This window comes from Pseudophryne corroboree, chromosome 9, assembly GCF_028390025.1.
Source record: "Pseudophryne corroboree isolate aPseCor3 chromosome 9, aPseCor3.hap2, whole genome shotgun sequence".
Taxonomy (NCBI): Eukaryota; Metazoa; Chordata; class Amphibia; order Anura; family Myobatrachidae; genus Pseudophryne; species Pseudophryne corroboree.
In genome coordinates, this window is record NC_086452.1 from 162277772 (window position 1) to 162293929 (window position 16158).

Consider the following 16158-nt stretch of genomic DNA (forward strand, 5'->3'; position numbering starts at 1 on the left):
CAGGGGATACTATTCGACCCTGTTTCTAGTTCCGAAGCCAAATGGGTCCTTCCAGCCTATACTCAACCTCAGATCATTGAACATGTTTGTGGGAGTATCCAAATTCCATATGGAAACTCTGCTCTCTATAGTGCTGGCTTTGGAACCCAAAGAGTATATGGTATCCTTGGACATACAGGATGCTTACCTGCACATACCTATTGCCATGTCACATCAGCAATATCTGCGGTTTGCTATTGGCAATCTACATTATCAATTCCAGGCACTGCCTTTTGGATTGTCCACGGCCCCTCGGATCTTCACCAAGGTCATGGCCGTGATGACGGCTCTTCTCTGCTGTCAGGGAATCAGGATTCTGCCGTATCTGGATGACTTGCTGATCCTGGTGAACTCCCAAGAGGTTCTCCTCAGTCATCTGGAACTAACGGTACAATTCCTACAAGCCCACTGGTGGCTCATCAACTGGAAAAGTCCTCGCTGGTCCCTGCTCGGAGCATGGTGCACCTGGGGGTACTACTGGACACACACAACCAATGATTGTTTTTGTCTCCAAGTGGAACGGTGCCTCATCGGATCAGGTCTCCAATGATCTCCTTGACTCCGGAGGTTCGTCTTTCACTGAGCTGGTGGCTACAGGACCAACAGTAGATCAGGGGCTGTCCCTTCTGGATCTCCAACTGGGTCCTCTTGACAACGGATGCCAGTCTGCAGGGTTGGGGCGCGGTGTCGGAGCAACACTCTCTCTAGGATCGGTGGACCAGGGAGAAATTTCTCCTCCCGATAAACATTCTGGAATTGCGGGCAGTGTTCAATGCATTGACACTGGCCCTGCCTCTAGTACAGAACAGGCCTGTTCAAGTACAACCAGCCAACGTACATAAATCATCAAGGTGGCACTCGAAGCCGCATGTCAATGCTGGAAGTATCAGAAATCCTCCGTTTGGTGGAACGCCATCTGCCAGCAATATCGGCAGTGTTCATTCCCGGAGTCCTCAACTGGGAAGCAGATTTTCTCAGTCGTCAGGACGTTCACGCCGGAGAGTGGAGTCTTCATCCAGAAGTCTTTCAATTCCTAGTGGACAAGTGGAGCCTACCAGATGTATACCTGATGGCGTCTCGACACAATCACAAGGTTCCGGTCTTCGGATCAAGGACAAGGGACCCTCAAGCAGCATTCGTGGACGCACTGGCAATTCCATGGAACTTTTGGCTGCCATACGTGTTCCCTCCAGTGTCACTCCTGCGCAGGGTACTATGGAAGTTCAAGCAAGAAAGAGGAATACTACTTCTAGTCGCTCCAGTGTGGCCCAGACAGCATTGGTTCTCAGACCTGCAGGGTCTATCGATAGAGTGTCCTCTTCTGCTTCCTCAATGCCCAGACCTCCTTGTTCAGGGCCCTTGTGTCTATCCGCACCTGGCCAGACTGGCTTTGATGGCATGGCTCTTGAAGCTTCACTCCTGAGGGCCAAGGGATTATCTGGGGTGGTTATTTAAACTATGTTGAAGGCCCGCAAACCGGCTTCTGCACGGACTTATTACAGGGTCTGGAACTCTTCACATGGTGTGCTGCTAAGAATTATGATGCCTATTCGTTCAGAACTTCTAGGCTTTTGTCTTTTCTACAACAAGGCCTAAATTTAGGCCTTCGATATATCAAGGTTCATATATCTGCCTTGTCGGTGTGGTTTCAGAGGAAAATTGCGTCTATTCCTGACGTTCATACTTTCACTCAGGTTGTTTTACGGATTCAGACTTCTTATGTCCCTCCTGTGGCTCCATGGGATCTGTCAGTTGTCTTAAATGCCCTGCAAGAGTCTCCATTTGAACCTCTTGAGTCTGTGGATCTTAAATGTCTTACACTTAAGGTCATGTTTTTACTGGCTATTGCCTCTGCTAGGAGGGTGTTGGACTTAGGCGCTTTGTCCTGTCGTCCACCCTTTCTGATTTTTCACTGTGACCGGGCAGTTCATCGAACTCGCCCTGGTTATCTACCTAAGATGGTATCATCTTTTCATCTTAACCAAGAGATTGTGATTCCGGCCTTTATCTCTTCTGGTTTGTCCTCCAAAGAGCAGTCTTTGGATGTGGTACGGGCTCTCCGTATTTACGTCAAGAGGACTGCCTCCCTCAGGAGGTCAGATACCCTTTTTATACTTTTTGGTTTTCACAAACGTGGCTGGCCTGCAAATAAGCAAACATTGGCCAGATGGATTAGAATGGTAATTGCACAAGCCTATGCGCAGGCTGGACTCCCAGCTCCTGCTGCTATTAAAGCCCATTCTACTTGGTCTGTTGGATCTTCTTGGGCGACCCACCGAGGCGCGTCCACTGAACAATTGTGCAAGTGAACACGTTCATCAGGTTCTATGCCTTTGATACTTCCGCCTCCCAGGATGCTTCCTTTGGACGCCGGGTTCTTGTGCCCGCTACAGTACATCCCCTCCCATGAGGAACTGCTTTAGGATATTCCCAATGTAATCCCTGTGGAATCCCAGTGTACCCCGCTGCAGAAAAGGAGATTTATGGTAGACTTACCATGGTTAAATCTCCTTCTGCGAGGTACACTGGATTCCACAGGGTGCCCACCCTAATGCACTTAGCTTCTTTGGGTTTGTATGGCATTAGCTGCTAGTACCTTCTCCTGTCGTGAGAATGTGGCTCTATGTGACTAACATCTACCATCTCTTTTACCTGCTACTACATTGGACTGGTTAACGAAACTGAGCTCCAGTGCCTGGAGGTAGGGTTATAGAGGAGGCGGTGTAATGCATCCTGGGAACAGTCAAAGCTTTAGCCTGTTGGTGCCTCGGATCAAGATCCAACTCTACACCTCGATGTATTCCCTGTGGAATCCAGTGTACCTCGCAGAAAGAGATTTACCCATGGTAAGTCTACCATAAATCTCCTTTTTGTCTCCACTCTCCCATTAACTTCCCTCAAATATTCCCTGACTATTAATCACTTTGCAAATAATCCTCTTTGCAAGCGACATTGCTATGGTACTTTGGCGCAGTGGCACCTGTGCAGTGCAATCACTTAACTCTGTAAATATCGGCATTGGGTACATCTCTGAATCAGGCCCGATGTCTACAGCACAAATAAAAAAATCTTAGTTGATCAGTTTATCATATAGATAACATTATGTTTATTTTGAAATATAAGCATCAGACCTTAAATATAGCTTTAGTAGCTGAAATACATCATATATTTTGTGGACTATCTTCTATGAAAGTCTAAATGATCAGTAACAGTAGCAATGATTCAAGTTAGACCTAAAATTGCAACATGGTGGCAACATACACCTAGGGTCTGATTCTGATTTGTAAGGTATTGCTGAGCTGCAAATTCAGCAGGAGATGCCTGTATAATAAACACCTACTGCCAGCATCTGTGATATCCGAGTGTTGCATCTGAGGATGCAGCATCAGACTACCATCGTGACCATCGGTAATGGCTCACCATGGTAGCAGCCCTTGGCCAGTCTGCGTAAGCCAACGCTTGCTTAGATGAACCTGTTGGAATAGGGTCCTGGGCCTGGCACATCTAAAAAATGGGACAATTTTAGAGGTGAGATCACCCCAATTCCCGGCGCAAATAACCAATAAGAATAAATAATAAAGAAATTAATTAGTTAATTGATTTAGACATCAGCTGCATACACTAAAGGATTGGCAAAATCCCCAAAGCCACAGAAACAAAAATAGAAAAAAATAGTTTATTGCGCTAGATGTACTAATTGATAAATACAAATAGGTGTCTGCTTTGACTTCACACACTTATAGGAACTTGCTTGTTAATTTATATGATAAGTTTAATAAAGTTTAACACAAATACAACACACAATTAAACCTGTATGCACAGATGGTAAAATCAATTCATATATTACCACCACACTGATAGAGAGCGCACTAAATAAAATAATTAACTATAAATATATAGCAACACTGTATGTTGGAGTCACTAAACAGACCCGCCTGGTCTGTTAATAAAGTGCAACAAAACTGCAACAATAGCAGGTGCCTGTGGGAAATTGGTAACACAGTAAAGGAGAAACTGTGTTACCAATTTCCCACAGGCACCTGCTATTGTTGCAGTTTTGTTGCACTTTATTAACAGACCAGGCGGGTCTGTTTAGTGACTCCAACGTACAGTGTTGCTATATATTTATGGTTAATTATTTTGTTCAGTGCGCTCTCTATCAGTGTGGTGGTAATATATGAATTGATTTTACCATCTGTGCATACAAGTTTAATTGTGTGTTGTATTTGTGTTAAATTTTATTCAACTTATCATATAAATTAACAAGCAAGTTCCTATAAGTGTGTGAAGTCAAAGCAGACACCTATTTGTATTTATCAATTAGTACATCTAGCGCAATACACTATTTTTTTCTATTTTTGTTTACACCTAAAAAATGGGAGCAACATGCCCCCATTTTGTAAAACGGACCCGGTCTCTGCCCCCCCAACACCACAGCATGTCAATCATGCTGTGGCTAAGGGGGGGCTGCGGGTGTTTTCACAGGATCTGTTCTGCACATACACAGACCCCAAACCACTGGATTTGTAAGTAGACCATCAAGTTTGCGTACAAATCTGATTCAGGCCTAGACCTTACCAAAAACATCAGTTATTACTTTAATTTGCAGGGCAGTACAGATGATGTAATGGTTAGCCAAAATTATACTGGTAGGTTAATTGGTTCCTAACAAAAATTAACACTCGTGTGTGCATGTACATGTGTTTAGGGCAGACCTTCAGAAAGAAGAATTTATACAGTGAAAACCTTATTTACCGCAATTTTATTTAAAAAATCACAAGGGGAGATGAGTGATGTTGAGGTTCCTGTGACACTGGCTGAAATCTCACAGCTTGTCAGGCCAGTTAGATGCCAGGGAGCATGTGTGGCCTCAATTATCGACTCGCGCATGTACACTGGTATGGGAAGCTTGAACTCGGATTTCCAGTTCCAGATTCTAGTAAAGTGTTAGTTACCTGTCCTATGATAGTCTTTCCCATGCTTTGCAGAAGCATTGCAGAAAGTGTTCAGTGCATGAATGGCACCAGGAGAAGGGCTTTGTTAAATAGGCAAGAGCTCAAAATCCTGTGAAAATGTACAATTTTCACAGAATTTAGGGATTCTATTCTGATGAATCAACCCCCTAGACTCCAATGTGTAAATATACTTACCAGTATGTTCCACATGCCCTACGTAAAGCAAAAGGAAACATCTACCATATTACCTTCTATAGTGAGTTTCCTCTTCTATGATATTAGAAGATGCTCATGGCCCTATGTGTGAGGAGATTGTATGTTGTCCACATCTGTGTGTGGGTTTTCTACTTTAAGAACGTACAACCCAAAAGTGTGTATGTGTCTGTTTATGTGATAGGGAATATATGGTTCCTCCACTGAGGCAGGAACCAATGTGCATGGCTAAATATTTCCTGCAAAGAGCTACGGAATATATGTGCGTTATAAAAATAACAGTTAATAATTTTTTTTCGTTTTTTATTTTCTCCATGGTGATACATCATTACATCAACTAATCTCAATTAAATTTCTGTTTGTGTTTCCCATTATTCCATAGTTCACATGGCTATTTCTTATTTTATACAATAAAACATTATATTCCCTAGATGCAGATGCAAAGTGAGGCAAAAAGCATGAGTCTACAGAAGTTTGTCTTCAAACCTAAAGGTCCTATGACAGCCTTTTCTCGGTAATACATTACAACTTATAGTCTAATCAGCAATAAATATACATTATATGTGTGTGTGTGTGTGTGCGCGCGCAGGTCCGTGTGTCCCTGCACTTGTGTGTGTAATGGATATGGATATACCACTCAGGGCCATCTTAGCAGCATTGTAGGCCCTGGCAAAGCAATGCATTGGGGAACCTACCCACTCATTCATGCATGTAAAATAAATAAGAAATAATATACCCCTCCTGTGCCATCTCTCCACATACCCCTCCTGTGCCATCTCTCCACATACCCCTCCTGTGCCATCTCTCCACACGCTTCTATACATTGAATAGCTGTCAGCACTCTGGTGGATAGCTCCAGACATCAACCAGTCATCATACTGACAGCCATTCACTGTATGACTGAAGGCTGTGAGGCAGGAAGAGAATAATGCCTGGTTACTCTGATTGTACCAACCCATGCTTGAAGGCCCCTAGAATCATGGGCCCAATGGCAGCTGCCCAATGAGCCCATACATTAAGATGGCCCTGATACCACTCTTGAGTGAGCGGTTATGCTCTGATATACGCATGCCTTGGTGTGGTTAACCACCCATGGTGTGTGTATATCAGAACGGGACCGCACACCCAAGAGCGGTATATGTATCTTATAAAATGGTTACTGTTGTGACAAAATAGTTCTACATGGACATGATGTGAAACGGATACAGGATAGGAGGATACAATAATTCAGAACAGGCTGTTTAATTTGAAGTATTTTTAATGAATAAACATTTAACTGGATAACAGTGTAAGTGAATAAACAGATGAACATTTAGAATAGGCCAGTGGTTCCCAAACACAGTCCCCAAGACACCACAACACTCCAGGTTTAGGGATATCTCTGCTTGTGCACAGATGGTATAATCCAACTGAGGTTCTAATTAAGTCACCTTTGCCTAAGCATGGATATTGTTAAAACTCTGGACTGTTGGGGTGCATTGAAAACCACGTTTGGGAACCACTGGAATAGACTGTTTAAACAGTTGGACATTAATGAGTACTGTCACTTGAAGAGTGGTTCATGTTGTAAAGAAAACATATTTGCTGTTTTGCATTCTAAAGTAGCTGCTCAGGTAAGTACAAGTTCTTTGAGAGATCATCATTGTACCAGTCATCTTTGGTCAGGATTGATGTCAGGTCCTTTGAGGTATGTGGTAATTCTGGTGTTTTTTTAAATTTTTCTTTCACATATTTGCATTTATGTCAGAGTGAGGCAGTGATGTGCTGCTTTCCTTTGAGTAGTCTCTCTGTGAGTGATGCTATTGTTTACACTTGTTGAGTGATACGGTTGTGGCTAATATTTTTAACTCCTGCACTTTGCTTTCTTAAGAATCATTAGATAGCTTATAAGATCTAATGGGTACTACACACTGGGCGATAATACTGAACAATCTCGTTCATCAATTAACAAGATGCCATTCATATCTTTCGGTGTGGAGGCACCAGCGATGAACGATGCTCGTTCGTCACTGGTGCCCCGTCGCTTGTTCATGCAGCCCAATATGGACGATCTCGTCCATATTTGCCTGCACTGCTATGGAGCCAGGTGACGGGGGGAGCGAAGAAACTTCACTCCCCCCCCCCCCCCCGCTGCCGGTCGTCTGTCGGCCGCATCCGTCGTCGGGCAGCTCGGATCGCAAAGTGTGTAGGGCCCATATGAGCAGGAATCGTATGTGGGTGTCATTGATTTGACTTAGTTACATACAATATCCCATTAATTCAAACAGTTATGCATGTTCTGTGGGTTTTCTCTGAATGCGCATCTACTGGGAGTAAGGGTACAGTTTATTGTATTGGATGTTTTAAAATATCCGTATTTAGTAGCACCAAAATAAATGAAAAAAGGCTTCATAAATCTTTCATGTACACCTTATATTTGGATGATTTTTATATTTGGAATAGGTTGGATAGTTATTGTCCCAGTCAAATAAATAAATGAATCTACATTTCTTTGTGTATATCTTCAACACCCAACCTGTTGATAATTGAACACTGGATTTCACAAACCCTGGCTTAAGCAGTTTCCGGAGCCTATGGTTTCTACTTGAGTTTAAAACTCAGTAAATATTAAAAATGTCCAAATAATATAATATTTATTACATTTGTACTGGCTCAGCTGGGTTCTTCCGCCAGCCTCTTTGACTGGTTCTGTAGTCACAGCCCTTGCATTTAGACTCACTTGAGTTCCCCTATATAACATCAGGACCCACCCAAGGAGAACATTGCGTTCTCTGAAAGTGATGTACTGTACTAGTATATGTGGTCTTCTCATAGAGGCAGTGCTTTGTGGCCACCAGACACTCAAAAGCCGAGTGAATGTTCAACATAAATGTATTATTTTAAAATTATTCCATAAGCTACTATACACATAAGTAATCATTGTGGATATGTGCCAAAAATACTGTTAATTTTTTTTAATTTTATTTTTTAGTAATGTCATATTTACTGTTTTCTGATACTCTCTGGTCCCCCATAAAGGTATACACATCTGACAGCTCCTGAACAAGCAGTATTGCAACAAGAACCTTTTCATAGTACAAGAAGTTATACAGAACAACCACAAGATGGCGCACGTAGGTTGGAGCTAAGATACAGTAGTAATATGCAATACAGTGTACTGTACATCTGTTTGGAGTGATTGGATGAGCTAATGATGTTGCTATGAACAATAATAAAATGTGGCTGTGAAATTGTTCCATTATATACACTTAATTTTATCATAAGATAACTAGTTACTTTCATACTGCGCAATTCATCCAATAAGAAATTATAGACGAACACATATATCTGTCCGATACTATTATGTGGATTAACATTTAATTTAATGTGTAGATCATAAAAAAAACAATTATTAAAATTCATTTATATAGTGCCAGCATACTCTGCATTGCTTTACAATTGATAATACATACAGTAATAAAATAAAATTGAGCAATTGATATTGCTAATTTTTCCCCTTCTGAGTGATATTGTTTGTAATATCATCCAGTGTGTATGCTAAGGACGATGAACAATGCACGGGACTACACATCGTTATCGTCTCCCGCTATTGGCTGTGCATGCAGCTCAATTTAGACATATCGTCTAAAACTGCATGCATGGGCTGTCCGCAGCATGACATCACTGAGCAATATAATTAACAAAATCACTTAGTGTGTACGCACAATGTCGGTGGCCTGGGCCAGGAGGTGAAACACTATGTGATATTGCCCACGGAACGAATCGCATAGTATGTAAACACCATTGCACGCTATTAGAAAAGTGTTTGCTCATACAGTATTTACTAATTTGGCCATTTAACCAGTTAGGTGGGTCGGGATTAGGAGGGTTCCTACTCTCCTGGGAATCAGGGAGAGCTTCTGTGTAGAGGGGTGGTAAGTAGCTAGGTGATTAATAAAGTAGTACTTACGTCCTAGAGGATACTGGGATCCACATTAGTACCATGGGGTATAGACGGGTCCACTAGGAGCCTTGGGCACTTTAAGAAATCAATAGTGTGCACTGGCTCCTCCCTCTATGCCCCTCCTACCAGACAGTTTAGAAAATGTGCACGGAGGAGTCGGTCATGGTTAGGGAAGCTCCTGAGGAGTTTTCTGCATTTATATTCGACTTGTTATTTAACTTATTTTCAGGCAGGTCTTGTTGGCACCAGTCTGCCTGCTTCGTGGGACTTTAAGGGGGGGGGGGGGGGGGAGAACGGCCCAACCTCCTATAGGGTTAATGGTTCCGTTCCCCGCTGACAGGACATTGAGCTCCTGAGGGAACCATTCGCACGCCCCACCACGAAAGAAAAGGGAAAACCAGCCGATTGTGGATGCATCGGTATTTAGGTTGTCACGTAAGAAAGTCTTACTTGTTCCTGGGGCAGCATCCTTAAAGGACACGGCTGACCGCAAGATTAAGACCACTCTCAAATCCCTATACATGGCTGCTGGGGTGGTCCAGAGACCCACTATTGCTTGTGCATGGATCACTAGGGCCATTGCTAAATGGTCAGGTAATCAGGTAATCTAATTGACGGGTTAGATTCCTTACCCAGGGGGGGATAATTTTACTCCTACAGCATATTCAGGACGCACCACTGCCATGGCAGTGTCAGTTCGCAGGGGCTTGTGGCTACGCCAGTGGACTGCGGATGCAGATTCCAGGAAAGGCGTGGAAAGGTGAGGCTCTTTTTGGAAATGAACTGGATACATGGATATCCAAGGTTACGGCGGGTAAGTCTACGTACCTGCCTTCCGCAGCACCCCCAGCTAGGAAAACCTACTCTGCTCCAACTCTGCTTTCGGACAGCGAAATTTAAGGTTAAATCCAAAGGTTCTTCTACAGCCTTCAAAGGCAATACAGGTAAACCCAGAAATCAGCAGCTGCAGGTTCTCAGGAACAGACCTCCGGTTCTGCTTCCTCAAAGCCTTCCTCATGACGGTGGACCACACTGCCTGGAAGACAGGCAGGTGGGAGCCCGGTTACGTTATTTTAGTGACATTTGGGCAACATCATGCCAGGATCCCTGGGTCAAAGATCTTATCGCCCAGGGTTACAGACTGGAGTTTCAGGAACTCCCACCTCACAGATTCTTCAAATCAGGCTTACCAGCTTCTCTAGAAGCAAGTATGACTTTACAGAAAGCAATTCAGAAACTGGTACAAACTCAGGTCATTGTCCCAGTTCCACTTCAACCACAAAACAAAGGTTATTGCTCCAACCTGTTTGTGGTACCTAAACCAGATGGTTCGGTAAGGCCCATTTTAAACCTCAAGTCACTGAACCCGTACTTCAAATTCAAGATGGAGCTCTGAGAGTGGTGATCTCAGGTCTGGAGGAGGGGGAATTTCTGGGGTCTCTAGACATCAAGGATGCGTACCTTCATATTCCGATTTGTCTGCCTCATCAGGCTTATCTACGGTTTGCACTACAGGACTGTCACTACCAGTTCCAGGCCCTGCCATTTGGCCTCTCCACGGCACCGAGGGTATTCCCCAAGGTAATGGCAGAGATGATGTTTCTACTCCACAAGCAAGGAGTGAACATTATACCGTACCTGGACGATCAGCTGTTAAAAGCACCATCCAGGCAGAGGTTGTTGGACAACATTGCCCTCTCAACCCGGCTACTCCAGGATCACAGGTGGATTCTGAACCTACCAAAATCCCACCTGGAACCAACATGGAGGCTTCCGTTCCTGGGGATGACACTGGATACGGAGGAACAGAAGATATTCCTTCCATTGGAAAAGGCATTGGTACTCCAGTCGATGGTGCGGGATGTTCTAAAACTAACCCGGATATCGGTGCACCTATGCATTTGCCTTCTGGGGAAGATGGTAGCCTCTTACGAGGCTCTGCAGTACGGAAGGTTTCATGCAAGGCCCTTCCAGCTGGTTCTGTTGGACAAATGGTCCGGATCGCATCTTCACATGCACACAGAGGATACGTCTGTCACCGAAAGCCAAGATTTCTCTTCTGTTGTGGCTTCAGACTTCTCACCTGACTGAAGGTCGAAGGTTCGGGATTCAGAATTGGATTCTGCTAACCACAGATGCAAGCCTCAGAGGTTGGGGAGCAGTAACCCAGGGGGAACAGTTCCAAGGAAAATGGTCATGTCAGGAAACCATTCTTCCAATCAACATTCTGGAGTTAAGGGCCATATACAACACCCTTCTACAGGCGTCACATCTTCTTCAAGATCACGCCATTCAAGTTCAGTTGGACAATGTGTCGGCAGTAACATACATAAACCGACAGGGCGGAACGAAGAGCAGAGCAGCAATGTCAGAGGTAACAAAGATTCACCTCTGGGCAGAAAGGCATGCGGTGGTGCTGTCGGCAATCTTCATTCCGTGAGTAGACAGCTGGTAAGCAAACTTCCTCAGCAGACACGATCTCCACCCAGGAGAGTGGGGCCTTCACCCGCAGGTGTTCGAGTCCTTGACACGTCGGTGGGGAATTCTCAAATCGACATGATGGCCTCTCGTCTCAACAAGAAGCTGACGCATTATTGTTCCAGGTTGAGGGACCCACAAGCAGTGGCGGTGGACGCTCTGGTGACTCCATGGGTCTACCAGATGGTGTACTTGTTTCCACCTCTTCTATTGATCCCAAGAATTCTCAAAAGAATAAAAAGGGAAAAGGTTCACGCAATTCTCATTGCTCCAGACTGGCCAAGAAAGGCCTGGTAGGCGGATCTTCTGGAGATGCTCCTAGAGGAAAAGTAGAGAATGGTTCCCGTATAGTACCGGAGCCAAAGAGAAAGAAGAAAGACTATGGCCAAAATTTACTAATATTCGTGTTTTAGCCGTTTTTAAGGGTGTTTGAACTCGAATGGTATCGGGTGCATTTTACTGCAACTTTTTGAATCCTGATACGGTCAGTTACTAAGCTGCCGAGTTTTCCACATTCGTTTTTTTCCGATGTCGATGTGATTTGTAATGTTAGGCAGTGTTTTACGGGAGTGATGAGTAAAACACTGCCTGACAAAACACAAGGAATCCCGGCCGGATCTGTGAGATCCGTGCAGGGCTTCATTGTGCACCTTTTTAAAAAAATGTAAAGTGTTAAAAATCAAGAAACAAATTGCGTGGGGTCCCCCCTCCTAAGCACAACCAGCCTCGGGGCTCTTTCAGCCGGTCCTGGTTGCAAAAATATGGGAAAAAAATTGACAGGGGTTCCCCCATATTTTAACAACCAGCACCGGGCTCTGCGCCTGGTCCTGGTGCCAAAAATACGGGGGACAAAAAGCGTAGGGGTCCCCCGTATTTTTGGAACCAGCACCGGGCTCCACTAGTCAGAGAGATAATGCCACAGCCGGGGGACACTTTTATATAGGTCCCTGCGGCCCTGGCATTAAATCACTAACTAGTCACCCCTGGCCGGGGTACCCTGGAGGAGTGGGAACCCCTTAAATCAAGGCCCCCCCCCCCTCCAGCCACCCAAGGGCCAGGGGTGAAGCCCGAGGCTGTCCCCCCATCCAAGGGCTGCGGATAGGGGGCTGATAGCCTTGTGAAAAAAATAGAATATTGTTTTTTTGTAGCAGTACTACAAGTCCCAGCAAGCCTTCCCCGCAAGCTGGCACTTGGAGAATCACAAGTACCAGCTTGCGGTGGAAAAATGGGCCCGCTGATACCTGTAGTACTACTACAAAAAAATACCCAAATAAAAACAGAACTCACTTTTTGAAAGTACAACTTTATTACATACATGCACACCTACATTCAGACATACTTACCTATCGGTCCACTTCTCCAAGTAGAATCCATGGGTTACCTGAAATTAAAATTATACTCACAAAAATCCAGTGTAGATCTGTCCTCTTCTGAGCTTGTAATCCACGTACTTGGCAAAAAAACAAATAGGAAACCCAACCACGCACTGAAAGGGGTCCCATGTTTACACATGGGACCCCTTTCCCCGACTGCCAGGACCTCCCCTGACTCCTGTCAAAGAGGGTCCCTTCAGCCAATCAGTGAGCGCCACGTCGTGGCACTCTCCTGATTGGCTGTGTGCTCCTGTAGTGTCAGTGAGGCTGGACACGGCAGAGATACAATGTTGCGCCTATGCGCTCCATTGTATCCAATGGTGGGAACTTTGCGGTCAGCGGTGAGGTTACTTTCGTGGCGCTCCCTGATTGGCTGAAGGGACTCTCTCTGACAAGAGTCACGGGGTGGTCCCGGCAGTCGGGGAAAGGGGTCCCATGTGTAAACATGGGACCCCTTTCAGTGCGTGGTTCGGCTTTTTCGGTTTGTTTTTTTGCCAAGTACGTGGAGAAGTGGACCGACCCTCGTGTGAACATAGGTAAGTATGTGTGAATGTAGGTGTGCATGTATGTAATAAAGTTGTACTTTCAAGGTGTGTGAGTTCTGTTTTTCTCTATCGTCCTAAGTGGATGCTGGGGTTCCTGAAAGGACCATGGGGAATAGCGGCTCCGCAGGAGACAGGGCACAAAAAAGTAAAGCTTTTACCAGATCAGGTGGTGTGCACTGGCTCCTCCCCCTATGACCCTCCTCCAGACTCCAGTTAGATTTTGTGCCCGAACGAGAAGGGTGCAATCTAGGTGGCTCTCCTAAAGAGCTGCTTAGAGAAAGTTTAGCTTAGGTTTTTTACTTTACAGTGAGTCCTGCTGGCAACAGGATCACTGCAACGAGGGACTTAGGGGAGAAGTAGTGAACTCACCTGCGTGCAGAGTGGATTTGCTGCTTGGCTACTGGACACTAGCTCCAGAGGGACGATCACAGGTACAGCCTGGATGGTCACCGGAGCCGCGCCGCCGGCCCCCTTGCAGACGCTGAAGAGAGAAGAGGTCCAAAATCGGCGGCTGAAGACTCCTGAGTCTTCATAAAGGTAGCGCACAGCACTGCAGCTGTGCGCCATTTTCCTCTCAGCACACTTCACACAACAGTCACTGAGGGTGCAGAGCGCTGGGGGGGGCGCTCTGAGAGGCAAATAAAAACCTTATTAGAGGCAAAAAATACCTCACATATAGCCCACAGAGGCTATATGGAGATATTTAACCCCTGCCTAACTTCAAAAATAGCGGGAGACGAGCCCGCCGAAAAAGGGGCGGGGCCTATCTCCTCAGCACACAGCGCCATTTTCTCTCACAGAAAAGCTGGAGAGAAGGCTCCCAGGCTCTCCCCTGCACTGCACTACAGAAACAGGGTTAAAACAGAGAGGGGGGGCACTGATTTTGGCGATATTGTATATATATAAAAGATGCTATAAGGGAGAAACACTTATATAAGGTTGTCCCTATATAATTATAGCGTTTTTGGTGTGTGCTGGCAGACTCTCCCTCTGTCTCCCCAAAGGGCTAGTGGGTCCTGTCCTCTGTCAGAGCATTCCCGGTGTGTGTGCTGTGTGTCGGTACGTGTGTGTCGACATGTATGAGGACGATGTTGGTGAGGAGGCGGAGAAATTGCCTGTAATGGTGATGTCACTCTCTAGGGAGTCGACACCGGAATGGATGGCTTATTTAGAGAATTACGTGAGAATGTCAACACGCTGCAAGGTCGGTTGACGACATGAGACGGCCGACAATCTATTAGGACCGGTCCAGGCGTCTCAGAAACACCGTCAGGGGTTTTAAAAACGCCCATTTACCTCAGTCGGTCGACACAGACACGGACACTGAATACAGTGTCGACGGTGAATAAACAAACGTATTTCTCATTAGGGCCACACGTTAAGGGCAATGAAGGAGGTGTTACGTGTTTCTGATACTACAAGTACCACAAGAAAGGGTATTATGTGGGAGTGAAAAAACTACCTGTAGTTTTTCCTGAATCAGATAAAATAAAATGAAGTGTGTGATGATGCGTAGGGTTACCCCGATAGCAAATATTGGCGTTATACCCTTTCCCGCCAGAAATTAGGGTACGTTGGGAAACACCCCTTAGGGTGATAAGGCGCTCACACGCTTATCAAGTGGCGTTACCGTCTCCAGATACGGCCGCCCTCAAGGAGCCAGCTGATAGGAAGCTGGAAAAATATCCTAAAAAGTATATACACACATACGGTGGTTATACTGCGACCAGCGATCGCCATCAGCCTGGAGATGCAGTGCTGGGTTGGCTTGGTCGGATTCCCTGACTGAAAATATTTTATTCATGTAGAGCATTTAATAGGATGCATTCTATATATATGTATGTGAGATGCACAGAGGGATATTTGCTCTCTGGCATCAAGATAAGTGCGTTGTCCATATCTCCCAGAAGATGTCAGGGACACGACAGTGGTCAGGTGATACAGATCCCATACGGCAGATGGAAGTATTGCTGTATAAAGGGAAGGAGTTATTTGGGGGTCGGTCCATCGGACCTGGGGACCACAGCAACAGCTGGGAAATCCAACCTTTTTTACCCCAAGTTACATCTCAGCTAAAAAAGACACCGTCTTTTCAGCCTCAATCTTTCCTTTCCCATGAGGGCATGCAGGCAAAAGGCCAGTCATATCTGCCCAGACATAGAGGTAAGGGAAGTAGACTGCAGCAGGCAGCCCTTTCCCAGGAAAAGAAGCCCTCCACCGCGTCTGCCAAGTCCTCAGCATGACGCTGGGGCCGTGCAAGCGGACTCAAGGTGGGGGGGTAGTCTCAAGAGTCTCAGGGCGCAGTGGGATCACTCGCAAGTTGACCCCTAGATCGTACGAGTATTATCCCAGGGGTAAAGATTGGAGAGTCGAGACATCTTCTCCTCGCAGGTTCCTGAAGTCTGCTTTACCAACGGCTCCCTCCGACAGGGAGGCAGCATTGGAAACAATTCACAAGCTGTATATCCAGCAGGTGATAATCAAAGTACCCCTCCTACGACAAGGAAAAGGGTATTATTTTTCCACACTATATTGTGGTACTGAAGCCAGACGGCTTGGTGACACATAGTCTAAATCTAAAATGTTTTGAACACTTACATAAAAGGTTCAAA

At 45.3% G+C, this 16158-nt stretch overlaps 1 protein-coding gene across 9 annotated transcripts in view; it reads left to right on the forward strand.

Annotated features, from left to right (window-relative positions):
* The window catches only part of HFM1 (helicase for meiosis 1), a 984377-nt gene that overhangs the window by 826904 nt on the left and 141315 nt on the right, over positions 1 to 16158 (forward strand). For all 9 annotated transcript variants that reach the window (XM_063939911.1, XM_063939912.1, XM_063939910.1 and 6 more), the window contains 2 exons: positions 5639 to 5721; positions 8226 to 8320. In XM_063939911.1, coding sequence (XP_063795981.1) covers positions 5639 to 5721; positions 8226 to 8320 — 178 coding nt within the window. The remainder of the gene's footprint in view (positions 1 to 5638; positions 5722 to 8225; positions 8321 to 16158) is intronic.